The following is a 19,043-nucleotide window of genomic DNA, read 5'->3' on the forward strand; positions in this document are numbered from 1 at the left end:
TATAGTTGACTAATTAATAATGTATCTTTCTATAAATCACTATAGGTCATGAAAATACTCAGCTGATTAGTGAATAATATGCTAAATGTGTTTGAAGCAGTTAACAATGAAGTGACCCTTCATTTAAGATGATCTATTGACATCCTAACACGGTACTTGGAAAATTTTGGCCCTGATTGTGAGAGACTATTCTTTTAAAAAGTCATTTACTTTAGAGTGAGAAGGAAAGTGATACACAGTGTGGTTTGGGGTCACGCAAATTAATATTGAACTCATTCTCTGATGTTGCATTCCTGCAATGTAGCAACTGCAAGTTGACAATACAAGAAGATGCAGCAAAAATCTCCTGAGACAAAACTATAGAAGGAATTAAGGCAAACAACTATTTGGAAGTCTACCAGGATAGCAATGCATTGTTGTGCAAATACATGTAAATTCACTAGAACAAAATTCATTCAGTCATCTATTCATCCATCCTTTCTTTTAATCTTTAAAAAAAGTATAGCAAAATCCTAAAAGCCCACAAAGTTCACATTCTATGGGAAGCTTTTAAAAATGCCTCATCGGACATGGAAAGGAAAGGAAAGTTAAATTATCTGCTTGAAGTGGTAAAAAAAAAAAAAAAAATCTGTCTGCTAGCCAGGGGTACATTTATGCAAAAGAAAAGAAAAAAGAAAGAAAGGAGGCATAGAAAGCAAATTAAAGAAAAAAACGAAAAGAAGAAAGGACTATTATTAAATGGTCAGGAGAAATGATGTGACCTACAACTTCTAAGTTTGCATTCAAAATACTCAAGTACATATTTGCCTGCTCTCTTGACCAATTTTTCTAGCTCCCTCTAATGTCTAGTTTTCCCTCAACACATTTTTGGTGGACAGCTTTTTCCTCTATGAATAAAGGAACTGTGTACTCTCTTTTATTAATAACTCAAATAGTGAAGAGAACGATGTTTCTATGTTTTAAAGTTTCTTTTCTTCTCTTACAGGTGTATTTTTAGAAAAATGAATACAAATACAAATGATGTCCAAAAAAGTTATTGTTGTCATTGTTCTTGGGAGAGCAGCAGAGAGATATTTGAGACCAGAGGTCAAAACCCTCCATGACATTGTGAGATTGTGAATCTGAGGCTTCTGTGAATAAGCTACATGAATTCAATTGGGTCCTTAATGTCCTGTTTTTGTGCGTGGTAGTTGCATGTATTATTACACGTCTCTCTTCAAAATTAATCCTCTCTTGGATCTTAGAGCACACCCTCAAGCCAGGTAGAATGAATTCTTTCGTGTTCAAATAATGAATTTACTTTATTGTGTTCCGCAATTTCTTGGAGTCTTGCTCAGTTAACATCTTTGGGTTTCCTACCCCCCTTTTCTATTTGTTAAGGTACCCGTGGTTACCACACCATTGGTTCGCTGACCATTCTAGCCTTTGGAATGGGAAGGGAAAAACAACAACGGCAGCACATCATCAGGGTGCAAAATGATCTGTTTTCAGGCATTAAGCAGTCAGGTAGCTGTGAATTCCATGAAACAAAGGCATTATTTGCCATTTTGTTGTGATGTTCATTAATATTCTTGGAATAAAAAAAATTAGGATATGTTAATGGTTGGCTTTACTCAGAGGATCATTTGATGCCAATATGAAAGCCAAGGAGAGGAGGCAATTATGCACACATCACATGCATCCTAGTTTCAGTATGAAGCTGACATTTCAGACCTACGGTCAGGAAAATAACATGAAAAGTTTTACTACAAAGTCTAGACATGAGGAAGATTTCAGAGGAGAGGGAGGAAGCACATTGCAGGTGTCAGATAATCTAGTCTGATTATCTGAGCTGTGCTAGCTATAGGGGAACACTTACCCTTCAGTCCAGCTAGAAGTTAGCAGGGTAAGAAGGAACAAACCAGAATAACATAAAGACTAGCAACAAGGCTCAGGAAAGCAGACAGGAGTTCTAACCTAGCAGCTAAAGTTCTTGGGTTCGAGCAAAGATTGAACAAGAAAACTTAAATGAAAGAAAACAAAAAACCAAAGTCAACCCCCCCAAACCAACAGTAACCAAGATCCCCCTAACTGTTGAAGACCGTTCAGGTGGTAGCAAAATTAGAACAATTCTCAAAGACATCCAACTTTAGGGATCTATGATGCGATTAACACTTATCAGTTGAGAAACAGACATCAGTATGAGACTCATTGCAAGTGATATATCAATCATTGACCAAAGAGCAAAGCTTAAAATACCCCCTCCCCCTGCACTCTTGAGAACGTTGGTACTGATTTTCCACTGTTCCTCTAACACAGATTGCACAGGGATCAGGTGTTTCAATGAGAGGCCACTTGGCATAATAAAACGTGGCAACACTCAACTCAATGATTTGGACATCATTTCCAAGGTAAGCAACGTTGGCCTCAAAAAATTGGAAAATTGCAAGTATTTGTTTTAAAAAGTTGTATAGCTAGGCACTGACTTAATTTTTTCAAGTTTTAACCAAAAATAAAAAATAAAAAAAAAAGAGAGAGAGAAATTAAATCAACAGCAACACACATCAAAAAAACCACAAAAGAACAAAAAGGTTTAAAAGTTTGGTGGAACCCTCCCAAAATCATTGTAGAGTCACATACGAACTAATGAATAGCAGGATCTATTTTTTTTTTTTCAGTTTTTCCAATTCCATACAAATACTCCACTCCACTCTTAGACGTGTCTTTTCATTTTGAAATCGAGCTTTTGAAATTGCAAAAAATAAAATCTGCACCCAGAAGTCTGTTAAACTGAATTTAGAAAGACCCAAATAAACTCACAATTACGCTCAAGTATCCCAAACTGTAAAATATTCCATTCTCAAGTTTCCCTTGAGCAGACAGCGACATGACAAGACTGGAGTGTTTATTTTTCTCTATCCAAAAAACCTCTCCCATTTCTCTGTAGCTTCCCTTTGCCATGTAAATATTAACAAAGTGATTACAAAGTTAACTCATAGAAAAGTTGTTCTTAAAAATCATTCACTTGCAAGAACAGCAAATACTTTGAGCAAATATTCAAAAACAGGGATTTGATGAGATGTGTACAGAATTAAGTATTTAACAATGACCCTTACCTTTTGGAAGTCAGGGAAATCTTTTTAAAATGCAATACTTGATTGTTTTCACTCCTTTTGTTAGAGGGTCTGTGATTGACTTAACGTTTGTGATGTGACAATTAAAATAAATCGAGGTATAGACTGAGAACCAAGTGTCAGTGAAGGATCAAAGTTTGCTACTTTACTACTATGTTGTAATTGTTTTTCATTTTTCTGTTATCTCACTTTGTAGTACCAGGTGACCAAACTATCCCAGTTTGCTCAGGACTAAAGGGCTTCTGGGACAGAGGAGTTTAATGGCTAAAACCAGGCAAGACTTGGGCAAATCTGGATGAGTTGGTTACGCTAAGTTTGAATAAACATTGTAAGTTTGACTGAGTTAATATAAAGCCTGATCTATTTAATAGCGAGGGTTTGAATTTACCAGTTTAAATGCAGCTTTGAAGTAACTGTTATGTAACCACCATTCTGTGGCAGACTCCACTAAAAATTATGATATATCCCCTACCCCCAGCCATTTTCGGTTGATTTGCACAACTACTCAGTGCATTACCACACAATGTAAAATTCTTGGCTCCTGTTTGAATCTTTCTCATGGGTTTTAAATACCCCTAACTGTAAACGAGCAGAAACAGAAGGTTGGTTTGGTTAAACCCTGACTGGATTCCGATGCTGGTTTCTAAAGTATGGGAACAGAGCCTCACTTTCTGGTACTCTGGCTGCAGTTTTTATTAAGTGCCTAAACTAGCATTAGATAGAATCTGGAGCAGTTGAGGCTCTGTTTCAGGGGTAGTAAAGTAACTACGGGATTATTAGGTTTAACACTAGTGGGCTGAAGCTCCGCCTAAAGATTGTCATTGACTTCAGGGTCGTGGTGTACAGTTGTGCAGAATGGACACTGCACAACTCAGAAGGCACCATTCACATTTCTGTCTATGGGAAAAGTGTCTCCTGCAGGGCACAATCTGCATGGCTGAAAGTGGTGGCTTCCTTCTTACAGAACCTGGTAAGAAGGAAGGTAGTCCTCATACTCTCTAGAGAACCTCTGTTCCTGGGCAGTGACTAAGGGGACAATAAGAAACAGGGTGGTTCTGCCACCAGGTACTGATAAATCCCAGACGCATGAATTATCTGACCTTCTCACTCATCTCTCAGCCTACCTCACATGCTCTCTAGGAATGATATTACTTACCCCACCCCACAAATTCGAACCCTTAGAATTTTGCTTTGGATGCTCCATTTAATAAAAGTTCCCTCTGTCGACTAGAATAGTGACATACCTCAAGCTTGTGTGTACTCAGCTGAATCTTGTAGCTGATTGCCTAATGACTAGGTTCTCATTGCATAGCTAAATGGATCCTACCCACGGAGGGAAATGTAAATCGAGAGCCCTTGTGTATTTCCATGAAGGGACATCCATCCCCTCTTCAAGAGCCTCCATTACTAAGCTCCTTTTTAAAATCAGTGTCTGGTCTCCATTTAATTTTACCCCTGAATGTCCATCCTCTTTCCTACACTAGAGAGAAAAAAGGGGGCTAATCACGAACCAAGTAGTAATTTCTTAATCTTGGCAGATGATAGAACAAAGACACTGAATGTAAGGTGAAATGACTTCAGAAGAAGTGGAGATTATTTGGAAATAAAGCCAGGATTTTCCAAATATCACCTGTGATACATGTTTTATGAGCTTGATTTGTATGGTGGTTATGGTTAGGAATTTTTTCCTGATACACAGTTAATTCCATCTCAGAGGAATATAATGGGATGTGTTGTTTCTAAATTCATTTAAAAGGAGCCTGTCAGGCAAGGTGAAAGAAGGGATTCCATTACAGAGGAATTTTTTTAATTCAATAAAGATTGGGGATGCTTTATTTCAACTAGTGACTAAACCATTTAAAAAGAGACGCTGCCTTCTCTCTCTTTGCTCTCAAACTTAAATGCCACAAATGTTAGAGAAAAAAGAGAGTAGGACACTTGGTGGTGGTCATGGTCAGAAGGGCTGTCCCTCCTCCCCTGAGTCCCTCCTCAACTTCTTCCTTATTCTTTCAGGGTTTTCTTTGTGGAAACCCACATGATTGTGTGATTATTTACAATGTCCCACAGGGAATGCATCTTCCTTTAAAAAGCCATCAGTGCTGGACGGGAATCCCTGGGAGCACCTGATGGATAGTATTTGTCATCCAAAAAGAGTTTTTCCCCATCAGTAAAGGTGTTACAAGGTTTAAGAACATAGTCTTGTTAGATAAAAACAGACATGGCAGTTGAATTCATTGAAAAGAGAATATTCTCTATTTAGTTGCTGTAGCTACAAAATTATTCGATCCATATTTTTAAAAATTTATTTATTTAATTTATTTATTTTTGGCTGTGTTGGGTCTTCGTTGCTGCGTGCGGGCTTCCTCTAGTTGCAGCGAGTGGGGGCTACTCTTGGTTGTGGTGCACAGGCTTCTCACTGCGGTGGCTTCTCTAGTTGCGGAGCACGGGCTCTAGTCACGCAGGCTCAGTAGTTGTGGCACAGGGGCTTAGTTGCTCCGCAGCATGTGGGATCTTCCCGGACCAGGGCTCGAACCCGTGTCCCCTGCATTGGCAGGCAGACTCGTAACCACTGTGCCATCAGGGAAGCCCTCGATCCATATTTTAAGAGCAACAGAGGAGAGACAGTGTGAAAGCACTGTGTTCAAGGTCAAATTTCCGATGAGGGACCTTCACACTTGCTTTCCCTTTTGCCGTAATTCTCTTTCCACAGATATTTGTGTGACATTCTTTATGGTATTTCTCAATGTCTGAAACTATCTTACTCATTTTTTTACTTGTTTACTGTCTAGACTTCCCCACTGGGCTGTAGGTATCCTGAGAGCAGGGATCTCACCTGTCTTACTCATCAATGTCTTGTCATCTAGACAGTTGCTCAGTGAACTACAGTGAATCAGTGGGTTCCAAGGCTAAAGTCAGGACTCACCATGATTATTGCTACAAATGACTTGTACCTGAGCTATTCCTAATTGACCTGTTATTCAGAACCCTAACATCTCTATTTAGGGTTCATGTTTTGTAAAAAATGAATTATTTAATTTGATGCTTGATGGTTTCAGTGCTTCCATTTTCTTTGTTTCAATAAGCATCTCCAAGTGTACGCTGTCTTTCATCTGACCCTGTGTGTCTGAAGTGTTGCAAGATAAAAACCAACGTAGGTAGCAAGAAGGCATGGCAAAGGGGCAAGAAATTAAAGCAGATGCTGAGGTAAGAGGGGAAGAGACTGGAATATGAACTGGGGCTGTTTAAGGAGGAAGTTTCATTTTTGGGTTCTGGTATTTTAGCTCAGAATGGGTACCGTGTTTTTTTTTTTTTTTCCACTGCATGTGATAATGTCATCATTTATTTTTAAATGGTTCTAAGTTGCAGATTTAAATTTATTTCAAATCAAGCCCTATTTTACAATTACTTTTAATAGGAAGAAATGAGGCAAGGACATACATAATCTACCATATTTGAAGGACTCAAACAAATACATGTTTGGTTGTGAATTCTAAACTCTCACCAAAACAGAGAGATAAAAATCCACCTAAAATATATTTTCTTTGTTTAGTCCTTAGGGGGAAATGTCAAGTATTGCACTTTAAAATTACTTTCATCTAACATTTTTGTCCCAACTTTCCCCCTCTGAAGTCACTATTTTTTCTTTTCAGCAAACATGATTCTGTGAATCCTTAATGTTAAAAGCAACTAGATTTTCTAACTCAACTTTGGAAGATTGACTTTACTCTACAGAGCTATTTTTAACAAATGGCATATTTACTTACAAAATTGGGAGATGGGGGCGTCCAGCTGAGGCACGTTCCCTCCCTTGGCGTTGAGTTTCTGGACTTGGGTTGGGGGCACAGGCTTGTGTGACTGCCCGGTAGCCCGGTACATGGCTTGGACCCAGAGAATGCGATCTTGCTCATCATCACTTGCAAATATCACGGTGTCTCCTTCTTTGACTGCATTGAAGAAGGCTCGGCCACCCTCCAAACCTGGGTTAAAAGGGAAAAAAAACCTGCTAAGTTGAGCTGCAATGTTCTTGGCAGGACTAAGTTCTGAGAGAGGCAGTTGCTGTGCTTCTTCTTGGGCTGCAGAAGGGAGGAGCCATTTATCTGACTGTAGGATGGGAAATCTGATACCCACTTGGCCACAAAGTGGGGCCATGGTGTCCAAGAGGCATTTTGAGCCCAGCTCTTGTCTCCCGCCATCTTCGTTTGGTTGGAGACAGAGTTGTCAATTGAGCTGCCTAATGGATGGGTAAACATCTGTCTATAAATACACTATTATTTTTCTCATCTTTAAAAACAAACAAACCGGACAACAAAAACATCTCTTGACCCCCACTTCTCCCTTGAGCTACTGCCCTATTGTTCTTCTATTTACAATGTAAGTGGATCTCTACCAGGGCTTCTCAAATTTTAGTGCACATGTGAATTCTCTGGGCATCTTGTTAAAACGTAGCTTCTGATTCAGTAAGTGGGGCTAGAAGCTGAGATCCTGCATTTCTACTCAAGCTCCCAGATGATGCTGATGGTGCTGGTTGGAGGACCACACTTCAAGTAGCAAGGGTCTCTCTCCTCTTAAAGCCCTAAAGCCCTTCTGATCAGGCTGCTGCCCCAGTGAAACTTGTCAAGGTCACCAATTACTTCCCCGATGCTGAGTCCAATGATGAACTCAAAGGCTTCATTTTGTTCCATCCGTCAACTCATTCCATTCTCTTTGAAAGATTTTCTTCACTTGGCTCCAGGTCATCTGATTTTCTTCCTCCTTCCCTTGCTGTTGCTTTCAGTCTTGTTTGCTGGTTCCTCTTCCTCTCGCTCCTCCTCCTGACCTTTAAATGTGGGAGCATCCTGGTCTTCTGTCCTTGGACCTCTTCTTTTCTTCATCTACACCCAATCCCCCAGTGATGCCATCGAGTCAAATACCATGGATATGCTCATGGTCTCTACATTTCTAGCTCTACCCTGGACCTCTCCCTTGAACAGCAGACCTGAACATCCAGTGGTTTCCTTGACTTCTCCACGTGGATATTTGAAAGAGACCCCAAATTTATCACATCCAACACTGAACTCCTGGTGTTTTTCCCAAACCTCCTCTCCACCTCAGTAAAGCTGATCTCATCCTTCTGGGTGCTCAAGTCCACAACCTCAGGGTCCTTTCTGACTCCTGATTTTCTCTCACTGCCCATTCCAATGAAATCCTGAAGGCTCTTCTTTCAGGACGTCAGAACAGAATCTGACCCATTCTTCCTTCTCCAGTGCTGCCACCTTGAAGTCAGCCATGCTCATCTCTCACCTAGATTATTTCAATAGCCTCCTATCTGATCCATCTGCCTCCATCCTCACTCTCTATACTTTATTCTCCAGATGGGGGCCAGAGTAATCGGTTTAGCATAAGAGTCACGTCATGCCACCCCTCTGCTCAAAACCTACCAGTAGCTCTGCATTTCACTCAGAGGAAGAGGCTAGGTTCTGACAAGGCCTGCAAGGCCCCACATGAATTGACCCTTCACTACTTCTACCATCCTCTCCTACTACTCTCTCTCTCACGTGCCCCTGTATGCACCCAAGTCATGATGGCCATGCTGGCCTCTTGCTGCTCCTTGAGCACTCCAGGTGTGTTCTCACCCCAGGACCTTTGCACATGATATTGCCTGTGCGTGGAACTCTTCCTCCAGATATCTGCATAAGTCACAACCTCACCTCCTTTGTGTCTTTGCTCAGATGTCGCATGCTTGTTCAGGCCTTCCCTGACCTCTACCTCTCCTTACTCACCTCTCTTCTCTTGTATTATTTTTCTCCGTAGCTCTTACCACCTCTAACAAATTATATAATTTACTTCCTAAAGACACGGAGTTTTTGTCCCTTTTGTTCACTGCTGCATCCCTGGTACCTAGAACAGTGCATGGCAGAGAGTAGGTACTCAACAAATACAAGTTGGATGAATGAATGCTCTACAGACCCATTTTTGTCCCACAGGCAGTTCTCAAGGTTAAAATTTAGAGAGAAGTAGGCAGAAGCCTCTCTTTGGTCTCAGGCCAGAGAGACATTGTGTCTGTCAACATATTCCAAAAGCCTGTATTTTGCGGTTACTGGGACTCTCTGTCCATAAATAAAGCTTCATAACTTCATCAGGTTCCTCATCATTCCTCCCCTCCCCACCCCCACCAGTTATCAGTTTAAAGATGAAAGGGGAGTAAGTGGAGTGATTAGCATCCCTAAATTTCCAACAAGGCCCAGTCACTAACCTGTTTGACATTTGCATTGGAAAAGATTTCTGGTGACGTTAAGACTTCTCCATTGTGCTGACAATGTTAATTCTAATGTCTATTCCACAAGAGTGGGTGTGTGTTGGTAGTTTTGCACTTAGAATTGCCAGGGATTCTAGAACAATAAAGAGCATCTTCTTTATATGAAGGGTCTAGTGGTGCACCATTTTAAATAAAAGCTTTATGGTGGTTATGATTATGAAGGAATATTTTGGTTCATTTCTTACAGAGAGTTTTAAAATGTGTGATTTGGATAGGATGACGTACAGTTAGCAAGCTGGGAAAACCTGATGAAATGAATGGATACAACCATAAGAAGGAAAATTCTGCAGGGTGAGAGAGGAAGAAGAGCTTTGAGGGATGCTTTAACCCCTGAAAAGTGGGTACCAAGGAGCTAAAAGGAAGAGTGGGGTCAGTAGAGCTTCTGTAGTCTAGTCTCATGGTAACCTTCGGGATAAGCTACTATGATACCGTGGGTGATCTGCAGGCTAGACATCACTGGATGGGTCTTTTTCCTTGCCCCACCACCTCCCGTCTGCCAGGGCCCACAGCTGGGAATAGGGACACTGTGTTCCTGGAGCTACAGTCAGAAAGTCAGTTCATGGGGCTGCCTCAGGAAGTAGAGAGGTAGAGATGGAAAGATGCTAAGTGTTCAGATTTTTACTTAATCCTCCCAACAGCCCTGGGAAGCAAGTACTATTATTCCCACTGTATAAATGAGGAAACTGAGTCACAGAGAAGGAGATAACTATCCCATGAACACAAAGTGGAGCTGTAAGCATCAGAGCTGGGCTTCTAACCCGGGCTGTCTGACTCTAGAGCTGATGACTATAAGCATTGTGCTGGACTGCTGCAGAGCCTGACAGCATGCCTGGCACACAGTATCTGCTCTCAGAGGATCAGTTATTAACAACAGAGTGAAGCCTAATCGTGGAGGGAGTGGGGCAAAGAGAAACATCTATAGCAGCAGAAGCAAGGGCAGTGACAGCAGCGGAGAGCACCAGAGCTTTTCCAGAAAGCATGGGAGACAAAGGGCACACCACTGAGGGTGAGGAGAGAGCAGAGAAACTAGCTGAAAGAAAACCAAGGAAGGAGAAGGCAATGTGAACATCAACACGTGCTCCTAGGCAGCAGTCTTGGGCAAGGCAGCAGTTCCCGGGGACGGCATCTGCAAAATGCAACGTGTGACAGTGCCTGGGCTCTCCACGGAATAGCCCACAGGTACTGACCTGTCAAGAACAAGAGGACACGTCTGGGAACGGATGGAGGCAGACCAGGCAAGGAATGTCGGCCAGCTCCCGGCTGGGGATTGCCGTTCCAACAATGCACATGGAAGTGGTCTGTTTATTATGGTAAAGTTGAGTTGTCAAAGATTTAATTTAGTTGTTTAAATTGTGCCACTAAATTATTCTGAATGAATATCCTCTTATTTGAAGACTTAATTACTCGATCTAATAGGAATTGAGAGATTGTCACGTACTCTTCGAACCATACCCAGGGAAAGGTAAAGTGTAGTGTTTTCATCTTTCGATTAAAATGAGGGCTCTGAATGTAAAACTTACTTACAGTTATTTACCAGTTCCCCAAACCAATCTTTCAAGGACCCTAAACAGGTAGAATTGATTTACAGCAAGTGATTATGTCTGGATGACTGCTGGATCTCAGGCTGGTACAAAGGCAAGGATGTCCATGCTACAAGGCTACCTGCCCCATAAACATCTCCACCAGTTGGTTCCATTGACAACCAGGATAAAGCTGAGAGGAGAGGGGGGACAGATGGACCCAGAAGTCCTGCTCCAGGTGCACACTCACCTTTCAGGGAGCACAGGGAGAGACTCCACAAATCTCTGAAGACACTGGCTAAATTGTGCATTACCCTGATCTCCAGCTGGCAAACTTTACTATACATAAGAATCCCCTAGAGTGCTTATTGAAATAGGAGGATTCTGCCCTCCCCTTTCTGGTTCTTGGTTAGGTTTGGGGTCCAGGAACTCCTATTTTCCATAAGCACTCTTTAAGAAATTCTGGGTTAGACTTTTCTCATGACGACTGGGAGTATTTGAATCTCCATTTTCAATCAAACGTTGCTTTGAAAATAACTAGGACTTGGCACACGGAAAGGCAGAGAGGATTCTGCTTATTATTCTCAAGAACATAATCACTTTACTTTCCATTGACATCCTTGGTAAAGGAATTTATAAATTATATCCCATGGGATCAATGAGAAAAAAGAAGAGAAGCTTTTATAATACATATGCACAGTTACCCCTTTTGCATGTAGATAGAACAGCTTTCTCCCCACTCCTGCCCTTCCCGCTGTAGGAAGAGAATTCTGCTTTTGTATGATAAAATAACAACTCTAGCTTTGCTATAGCTGTACACAGAGCTATGTTTTACTGCAGCTGCCAAAGGGTGTGATGGGTTAGACCCCAAGTCCCAGCTCTTTTTCTTCCTTTACAAAATGAGATGATAATCCGGGTCCCATATACTTGGTGGATTGTGGTAAAATCCAAATGCCATCACGTAGAGGAAAGGAATAGTAAACTGGCTTAAAAGAAGGTAGTGTCATAAGATGGTATTGTTTTTCCTTCTCATATTGGTCCTTGAGCCTCCCACTTTAGAACGTAGGTCTTAGGAAAGAGGGACTCTGTTTCTCTGAAGGGAACTCAATGGTTTGAGACCACAAACCATCACAGAATGCCACGAGGGCTGCTTTCTTAATACAGGGGCCACATCCTTTCCATGAGTTGTTGCACGAAATTGGCTCAAACTTGTAGGTTCTATTGATTAGGAGGGATTTCCAGGCAGAGCCTTTAATTTATGTCTTATGTGGTCAGCTCTGCATCATTGTGCTCTGGCAGGATGCTAATTATCTATAGAAGTCTGAGGAGGCGGGGTTGGTCCAAAGCACTCCGGGTTGGGATTCTGAAGCCCACTGCTAATTTTCCTAAGTGGGCTGGGCCAAAGGTCTTCCCAGCTACACCTTTCCAGGTTAACACCCCATCTTCTCTCAGACTCTGTTTTTCCTTTATGTGTATTTTGTTGCATGTGGAAGAGCAATATGGGAGTAGGAAAAAAGGTTTTGGGCCAAATAATGCAGTATGGTTGGAAATGCTTTCCTTGTGCAGATTTGGCATAAAAATAAACTTCTCTGGGAGAGGGCTGTTGGTGCCTGTTGCTCATTAATATGCTGAAATGATTTCGCACCGCCCCTCCCCCCCATTTTGAAGGTTCCTTGAGGCGGATTTCTATTCATCTTTTTCTGGGAAAAAGATAAAATGGCTGGGGGGAGAGGTGTGAGGGGGCAGGATGTGGAACTTATGCGATGTAGAACTTACGAGAAATACTACCGTTTGTGTGGTTCTTAGTTACATAAGGTTGAGGAGCTTGGATGTCTACACTGTGGATTAGCGTCTTTTTAGGGAAAAAACCATTTAGGGAGGACTTTCTTTTCAAGTACCATCAGCTAACTTTGAATTGTAGTTAACAAATGTATACGTACAGGGCAGGTTTATTTGGACACGGAGACGCAATACCTGCCAAGCCCACACGTCACTGGTGAACAAGACACACACACACACACACGCACACACACACGCACACACACAAAGTCCTTGGTGTACATGTAGGACTTATTTTTCAGGAATTTCTTTTGAACATTCTAGGGTGGAGTACGAATTTGATATGGGTACAGCCACATAGAAGAAAAACGTATTTCTGTTTTCATTTTGGTTTTATGAGCATCCCTTGAGTCAAAACAAAGCCCTTGATTGGAATGGCATTTACTCGTCCAGGACGGAAGCTCCGTAAGATCGGGGTCAGTGGCTGTCCTGGTCAGCTATGACACCCTAGTAACTTGGCTTAGTGTCCAACAGGGAGGAAGTGCCCAGAAAATGCTAGTTGAATGTTCATTTGGGAAGGGGGAGATTTTTATGGGTTCACAGCCTAGCGGGTGGGCGGGTACCTGGCTGGGGGTCCGTGTAATCCACAGTGTAGCCATCCAGTTGGAGAAGTTCCTGAGGCTCCGCTTTTTTCTCCCGGTAACTGCACATGGCAAACGTGTACTGACTCACCTAAAAAAGAAAAGCACAGATTGCGAGGTTGGTTCCCTAGAGCCCATTTTCCTTGAAAAAAAACCCTCCCTGTTCAAGCCTGTCCTTTCCCCTGAGGCCCTGCACTCAGGAGCTGGGTTCAAATTGAGTTTTTCCACCTCCTGGCTGTGTGACTTGGAGCAAGTTAAAAGACTTCTCTGGTCCTGTTACCTCATCTGTAGATGGATATAATCTGAGAAACTACCTTCTCACTGGCTTATTGTGCGGACTGAATGAGTTCATAAGTAGAATGCATTTAGAATCTTTCCCTGATGCTTAGGAAGTGCTTGACAAAAGTTAGCTATTATCATTATTGCTGCTATTTTAATTGGCCTAAGCTACATGAAATTGACATTTGGGTAGGTCAAAACTGGTTGCATAGCAGCAATTTTTTAGCTTTTACCTAATATGACTATGGCCCTGGCTCTGGCTGAGATTGTCAAGCTCTCAGACTTGACACAGGCCTTTCGGTCAGAAGTTAGGGACTAGACTTTTATTTATTTATGCCCTCCGTTTCTTTTAGTATTTTACTTTTTGCAGGCCAATTCTCAGCACTGAGCCGCATGTCTCATCCCTCCCTCCCCCGTCCCACTGAAGGAGTGCTTTTGGTCACTTTGAAAAGTCTTCCCTTCATCTCAGACAAGCGCAGGAATGACATGCTGTCACAAGCAATGAGTGCTTGATCTCTAGGTGCCAGTCATGGGAGAGCCATCCTCAGCCCCGGACGGCACGGCTGTTGTCACTGGTGTGGCCCTCACGACCCACACGGGCATCCGCCCACGTCAGTGCTGGGCACGGGCTCTGCAGCTGCAGGCCAGCCTTGAGGTCCCTGTCGCCTCGGTGCATCCAGACCCAGTGCAGATACTTAGCATTTCTACATCTGGCTTGTCTGCAAGGAGCCCGGGGGAGAGCAAGCCTCCTTCAGGCTTCGGGCTAAAAGCTCAGGGGCATATTTACCATCCACGGATGTCAAATGTCTTAGTGAAGAAGTGCCACATCCCTCATCTCTTAGTTCCCTTTATTAAAACAGACATTTACTAAGTGAACTTTGATCCCGGCGGGGGACATTTTTTATCTCCTTCTCCATGGGTCTGATTTTTTTTTTTTTTAATGGTAAGAAATTGGCGCTCTCAAAGCCTGCACACATCTCCCAGTCCTCAGCCTGAAGGTCCCAGTGTCAAGATAAAGGGAGTCCACGGGAGAATGTTTTACTGGTTGATTTATCTATTGCTGCCCTCTGTTGGTTCCTGATGAAAACTTTCTGCCCGACGTGGGTTTCTTGATCACGCATATAGTTTGCAGAATCTGTTCCTTACATTGCAAGGTCTTGATGGGCTTCAAGGGAAACATAAAGCCACTAAGAGTATGTTCATAAGTGGACATGTATTATGCTTTGTAATAAGCAGAACAACGAATAACATCCGCTTCTAAAAAGGAGGATATAAGAGTGCAGGCTTTGGGTGGGGTCACATAGGCCTGGGGCCCCATCCCAGCTCTCAGAAGCTGTCATATATATAACTCAGAGTCTTCATCTGTATTTTACCTGTGTCTTATTGTGGCTGGAGGATTAATCGAGCAGTGAAGGGCTTTTCACACCGTGTGTGACACTCACCTAGCAAATACTCAATTTATGCATTTACATAGGCAGTTTCCATGCATTTGGCACTAACGTCCTAATACAAAGTAGCTGAGTAGGTGTATTTGCTTACTAGATTATAAATCCTTTGAAGGCACGCCTAGGGAGTCATATACCTTGGTTATATTCACCTTGCCATGAGCAAAATCTACCATGTAACGGGCATTCACTAATTGAGTCTGATTGGTTCTAGAAAAATGAGTATGTATCATCCAATAAAGAGGTTTTCTCCCTCCCAAATTTACATCTGTTACTCCAATCCACTACTGATCCCACGGACAACCTATACCCCACACCCCTGGCATGATAGTGAACACAGATATTGCTGGAACAGTTCTGCAATGATTTTTTACCTCTCTGGCAACACGGAGATGATATAGTTCGTTAATATGATGATTAGCCAAATAGACGGTTGCAGACACTTACTTGAGATCAGAGAAATATCACAACAGAAGGCTGTTATTTCAAGATTCAGGCATTTACTATTACTACATGCTTGGGGCTTTCTGACTTTTTCCTTTTTCTATTTCAGGTCCTTGCTTCTTAGAGCACTGTATGTTGCTGCCCCCTTCTGGTGATACTGTTGAAGTTGTTCCGGACAAACTTGGGGCTCAAAAAAACTCGAATTGGTTTATTAGGACCATTTCAATCTGGAATTTGGCAACTTACTTTAGGAAAAAAAGGAGGAGAGAAGAAATGATTTGTTTTTGAATATTTCTAATTATTGCAAGGTTGGAGGGAGCCTCAGATTTTCTAGAGAGCTTGAAGTGTGAGGGAACAGCAAGGGTCTGGGAGCTGCTAAACTGTTTTAAGCCCTGACCTTCCAGAGTCTGCTGCATGGAGAGAGCTTGCCTGAGGGGGGAAGTCGGCTTAGAGGAAAGCACAGTCAACAGATGGTACAGATAGAGAGACTGAGTCTTGATGACTTTGTTTAAGCTCTGGACCTAGCCATGCCAGAAAACTCTTTAGTTAATTAGTAATTTAATTAACTAACCAATATAATTCTTCCCCTTCTAAAACTTAAGCTAATTCGGGTTGATTGTTGTCATTTACAAACAGAATATAAATGCAAATGCCCTTTAGGGCAATTGTGAAGTTGAGTGGGAAGAATGAACATTCATTCAGTTATACATCATTCACCTATAAATCATTCATTATATGTCTTACAATTCACTTTCATAGTTAATATTTTTTCTGGGTGACAACTGTTGTATTATAGGGTGTTTTATGTTATCAGACAATATCTTATCTCATTCAGATTTAGATTTTTTTGAAAACTGGAACGGTCAGAATTTGGGTGCATTATATTATCTCTAGGGAATCCGAAACAGGTTATGATTTAGGGACCACATTGTCTCTAACTGATGCAAGGTGTGTGAGTTCTAGGACACTGTATCTAGGACATTGTATAAACCTCCTTGAGCACAGTGCCATCTCAGTGCTTGGTGTCCTGGAAGACATCTGGAATCAGAAGACCTATGTTAGGTTTCACACAGGCTGCCTATGAGCCATTGACCTTGGGCAAGTCATTTAACCATCCTCAGCCTCAGTTTCCTCCAATGCGAAATAGGGATAAGACTTGTCCTTAGCACAGTACAGAAATCTTTGGGGCATAGAAGAAAAATATTTTAGAATAAAAAGAAGATAGAGGTGAGGCTTTCTAACCTGGTCTGGATGATGAGTTGGCTTCTTCCACTCCTCCCCTCCCACACCCAAGGTGGGGAGCTCAGGGTGGAGCTCGTGGAATTGGCACCTTCATCATTAACATTGGTTTGGTCGCCGTTCCTAACAACGGTAATCAACATATTTGCTCCTTACCATGGCCCCTGGGGTTTAGAATGAGTTTACCCAGCAATGTTTTGACTCAGGGTGCTGGGGACCCATTTCTCCTTAATCCTTGTGTTAGGGTCTGCAGCCATGTTCACAGGGCATATACTGGGATTTCAAGGAACACAGCTGAGAGGCTTTGGCATGCCATTTGCACATAATCATCTGTTTAGCTACTCTGATGCTCAGTTCCTTGGAGAACATAAACTCTGAGAGAGTGTGGTCAAAAAGGAATGGGAGACTTCAGTTTAAAAGGGACAATGACCTCCGAGGCAGTGTTTCTCCAAAGGTGGACACTGGACCCCCTGCATCAGTATCTCCTGGGCTGCTTGTGAAGCATACAGATTCCTGAGCTCCATCTCAGAGTCTTCTGTGCATCAGACGCTTCTGGATGGTCCTTGGGATCTGCATTCTATTTATTTAGTTAGTTATTTTTAGGCTGCGTCCTACGGCATGTGGGATCTTAGCTCCCCGACCAGGGATCAAACCCGTGCCCCCTGTGTTGGGAGCACGGAGTCTTAACCACTGGACCGCCAGGGAAGTCCCTCTGCATTTTAAAAAACACCCAGTGCAGGCAGTCAGGGCCATACTTGGAGAACACTGTGTAGGAACACTGAAGTCTCTGGCACAGAAACACCCTGCGACTGCTTCATTCCCTTCAGAGCTGGTAGGGCAGACTCCAGCCACATCCATCATCATTTTAGCCTCGATCCTTAAACATGGGAATTGCTGCTTTGGCTCAACACCCCTCTAAGGGTGGTCTTTGTCCCTGGTTAGTAGGAAGCCCATTTATAACCTATCTTTGGTTCCCCAAGGTAGTAGCTCTAAAAGGAAATCTCCCTAAGAGAGAATTTGATAGTTTTGCATTATAGACAGAAGTGTAGACTCTGTGTGTGTGTGTGTGTGTGTGTGTGAGAGTGTGTGAGAGAGAGAGAGAGAGAGACAGACAGACAGACAGACAGACAGCCGGGGTGGGAGGGGAGATGAACTTTGAGGAGACTGGTGTTGGATGTGTTCTCCTTAGGCTTTTCAAACAATTTTCCTTGTATTAAATCTAATGGAATTCATAATCATGTTGGAAATTATGTGTTACCAGCTCGCTATAAAAAACACTCCATGAGACCCAGCGTCTGAATGGAAAGGCACATTCAGTAAGTCACTTGGGTAGATGTGCCTCCTATGTGGTGGTTTCACACTGTCCCACAGAGATCCCTCTGAGGCTGCTGGGGAGTTGGGGGCAGGATGGGGAGAATCTGCTTTCTTCCCCAGCTCCCTCACCCTTCCCCATATTTGACCAGCCTGGTTCTCCTGTTTTCACTTTTGCATTTTGCGTTTCAGTGGAAGGGTGTGGTGGCTAAAAGAAACCGAAAATCATTTGTACTTAAGACTGGATTCAACACTGCATGCAGCTGCTGGGCGCCTATGGTCACTGCTTGAGCTGCCATCTTTCTCTTCAAGCAACTTGGGATATTTTTGCTTTCCCTGAATTGGGCCAGGACTGAGGGCCTTGAACTTCTCTCCTGCAACTCTGTTGGCATTGGGGTTGTTTCAAAGGGCTTAAGTTGTTCTTTATCATTTTGATAGAGTGCCTGTAAGTGTGATCACTTAAACAGCAGAGATGAAAAATTGAGAAGCATCTAAAAGTGATGCAGTATTTTCTAGGTAGGCCACCAAAATTGCTTGTAGACATTGTTGTAGTGAACAGGACAAAAATGGAAACAGAAGACCTGAGTTTTCCTCCTGGCTCCCCCATTACCTTTGTGATGGTGGGGCTGTCATATCACCTCTGCAGGCCACAGAAGGTGTTAATGGAGACTTTGGATTTAGGCTGAAACAGAAGGTTTAATTTGGGGGATGCATGTCCCCAGTGTACCTCAAGGGCTCTTTAAAGTTAGTGAGAATCACATGTACACGAAACCGCTCATGAAATCCTTGCAGGCAAAATGCCGAGCTTTATACAGGCTTTGGATGCCCTTTTCTGATTTTCAGAAGTGAGCACATAGCTTGCTTTGTAGCTACTGAGTGCTTCTTATCTTCTCTTGGTAGAAGGCTCAGCGTGAAGGCCCTAAAACGTCTGTGTTCCAGTCACACGGCCTAGAACAATCATTCTCTTCTTTTGGGTT

At 42.6% G+C, this 19,043-nt stretch overlaps 1 protein-coding gene across 16 annotated transcripts in view; it reads right to left on the reverse strand.

The window, feature by feature from the left end:
- Window positions 1-19,043, reverse strand: part of CADPS (calcium dependent secretion activator) — a 481,100-nt gene that overhangs the window by 152,609 nt on the left and 309,448 nt on the right. For 9 of the 16 annotated variants that reach the window (XM_061195497.1, XM_061195499.1, XM_061195489.1 and 6 more), the window contains exons 11-14: window positions 13,331-13,439; window positions 6,910-7,090; window positions 4,033-4,050; window positions 2,908-2,918 (exon numbers count right to left, since the gene is read on the reverse strand). In XM_061195497.1, the coding sequence (XP_061051480.1) occupies window positions 2,908-2,918; window positions 4,033-4,050; window positions 6,910-7,090; window positions 13,331-13,439 (319 nt within the window). Of the gene's footprint in view, window positions 1-524; window positions 547-2,907; window positions 2,919-4,032; window positions 4,051-6,877; window positions 7,091-13,330; window positions 13,440-19,043 lie in introns of all 16 variants that reach the window. The other 7 variants (XM_061195494.1, XM_061195496.1, XM_061195498.1 and 4 more) reach the window with 2 other exon arrangements.

The sequence above is a fragment of the Eubalaena glacialis genome, chromosome 7 (assembly GCF_028564815.1).
Source record: "Eubalaena glacialis isolate mEubGla1 chromosome 7, mEubGla1.1.hap2.+ XY, whole genome shotgun sequence".
Classification (NCBI taxonomy): domain Eukaryota; kingdom Metazoa; phylum Chordata; class Mammalia; order Artiodactyla; family Balaenidae; genus Eubalaena; species Eubalaena glacialis.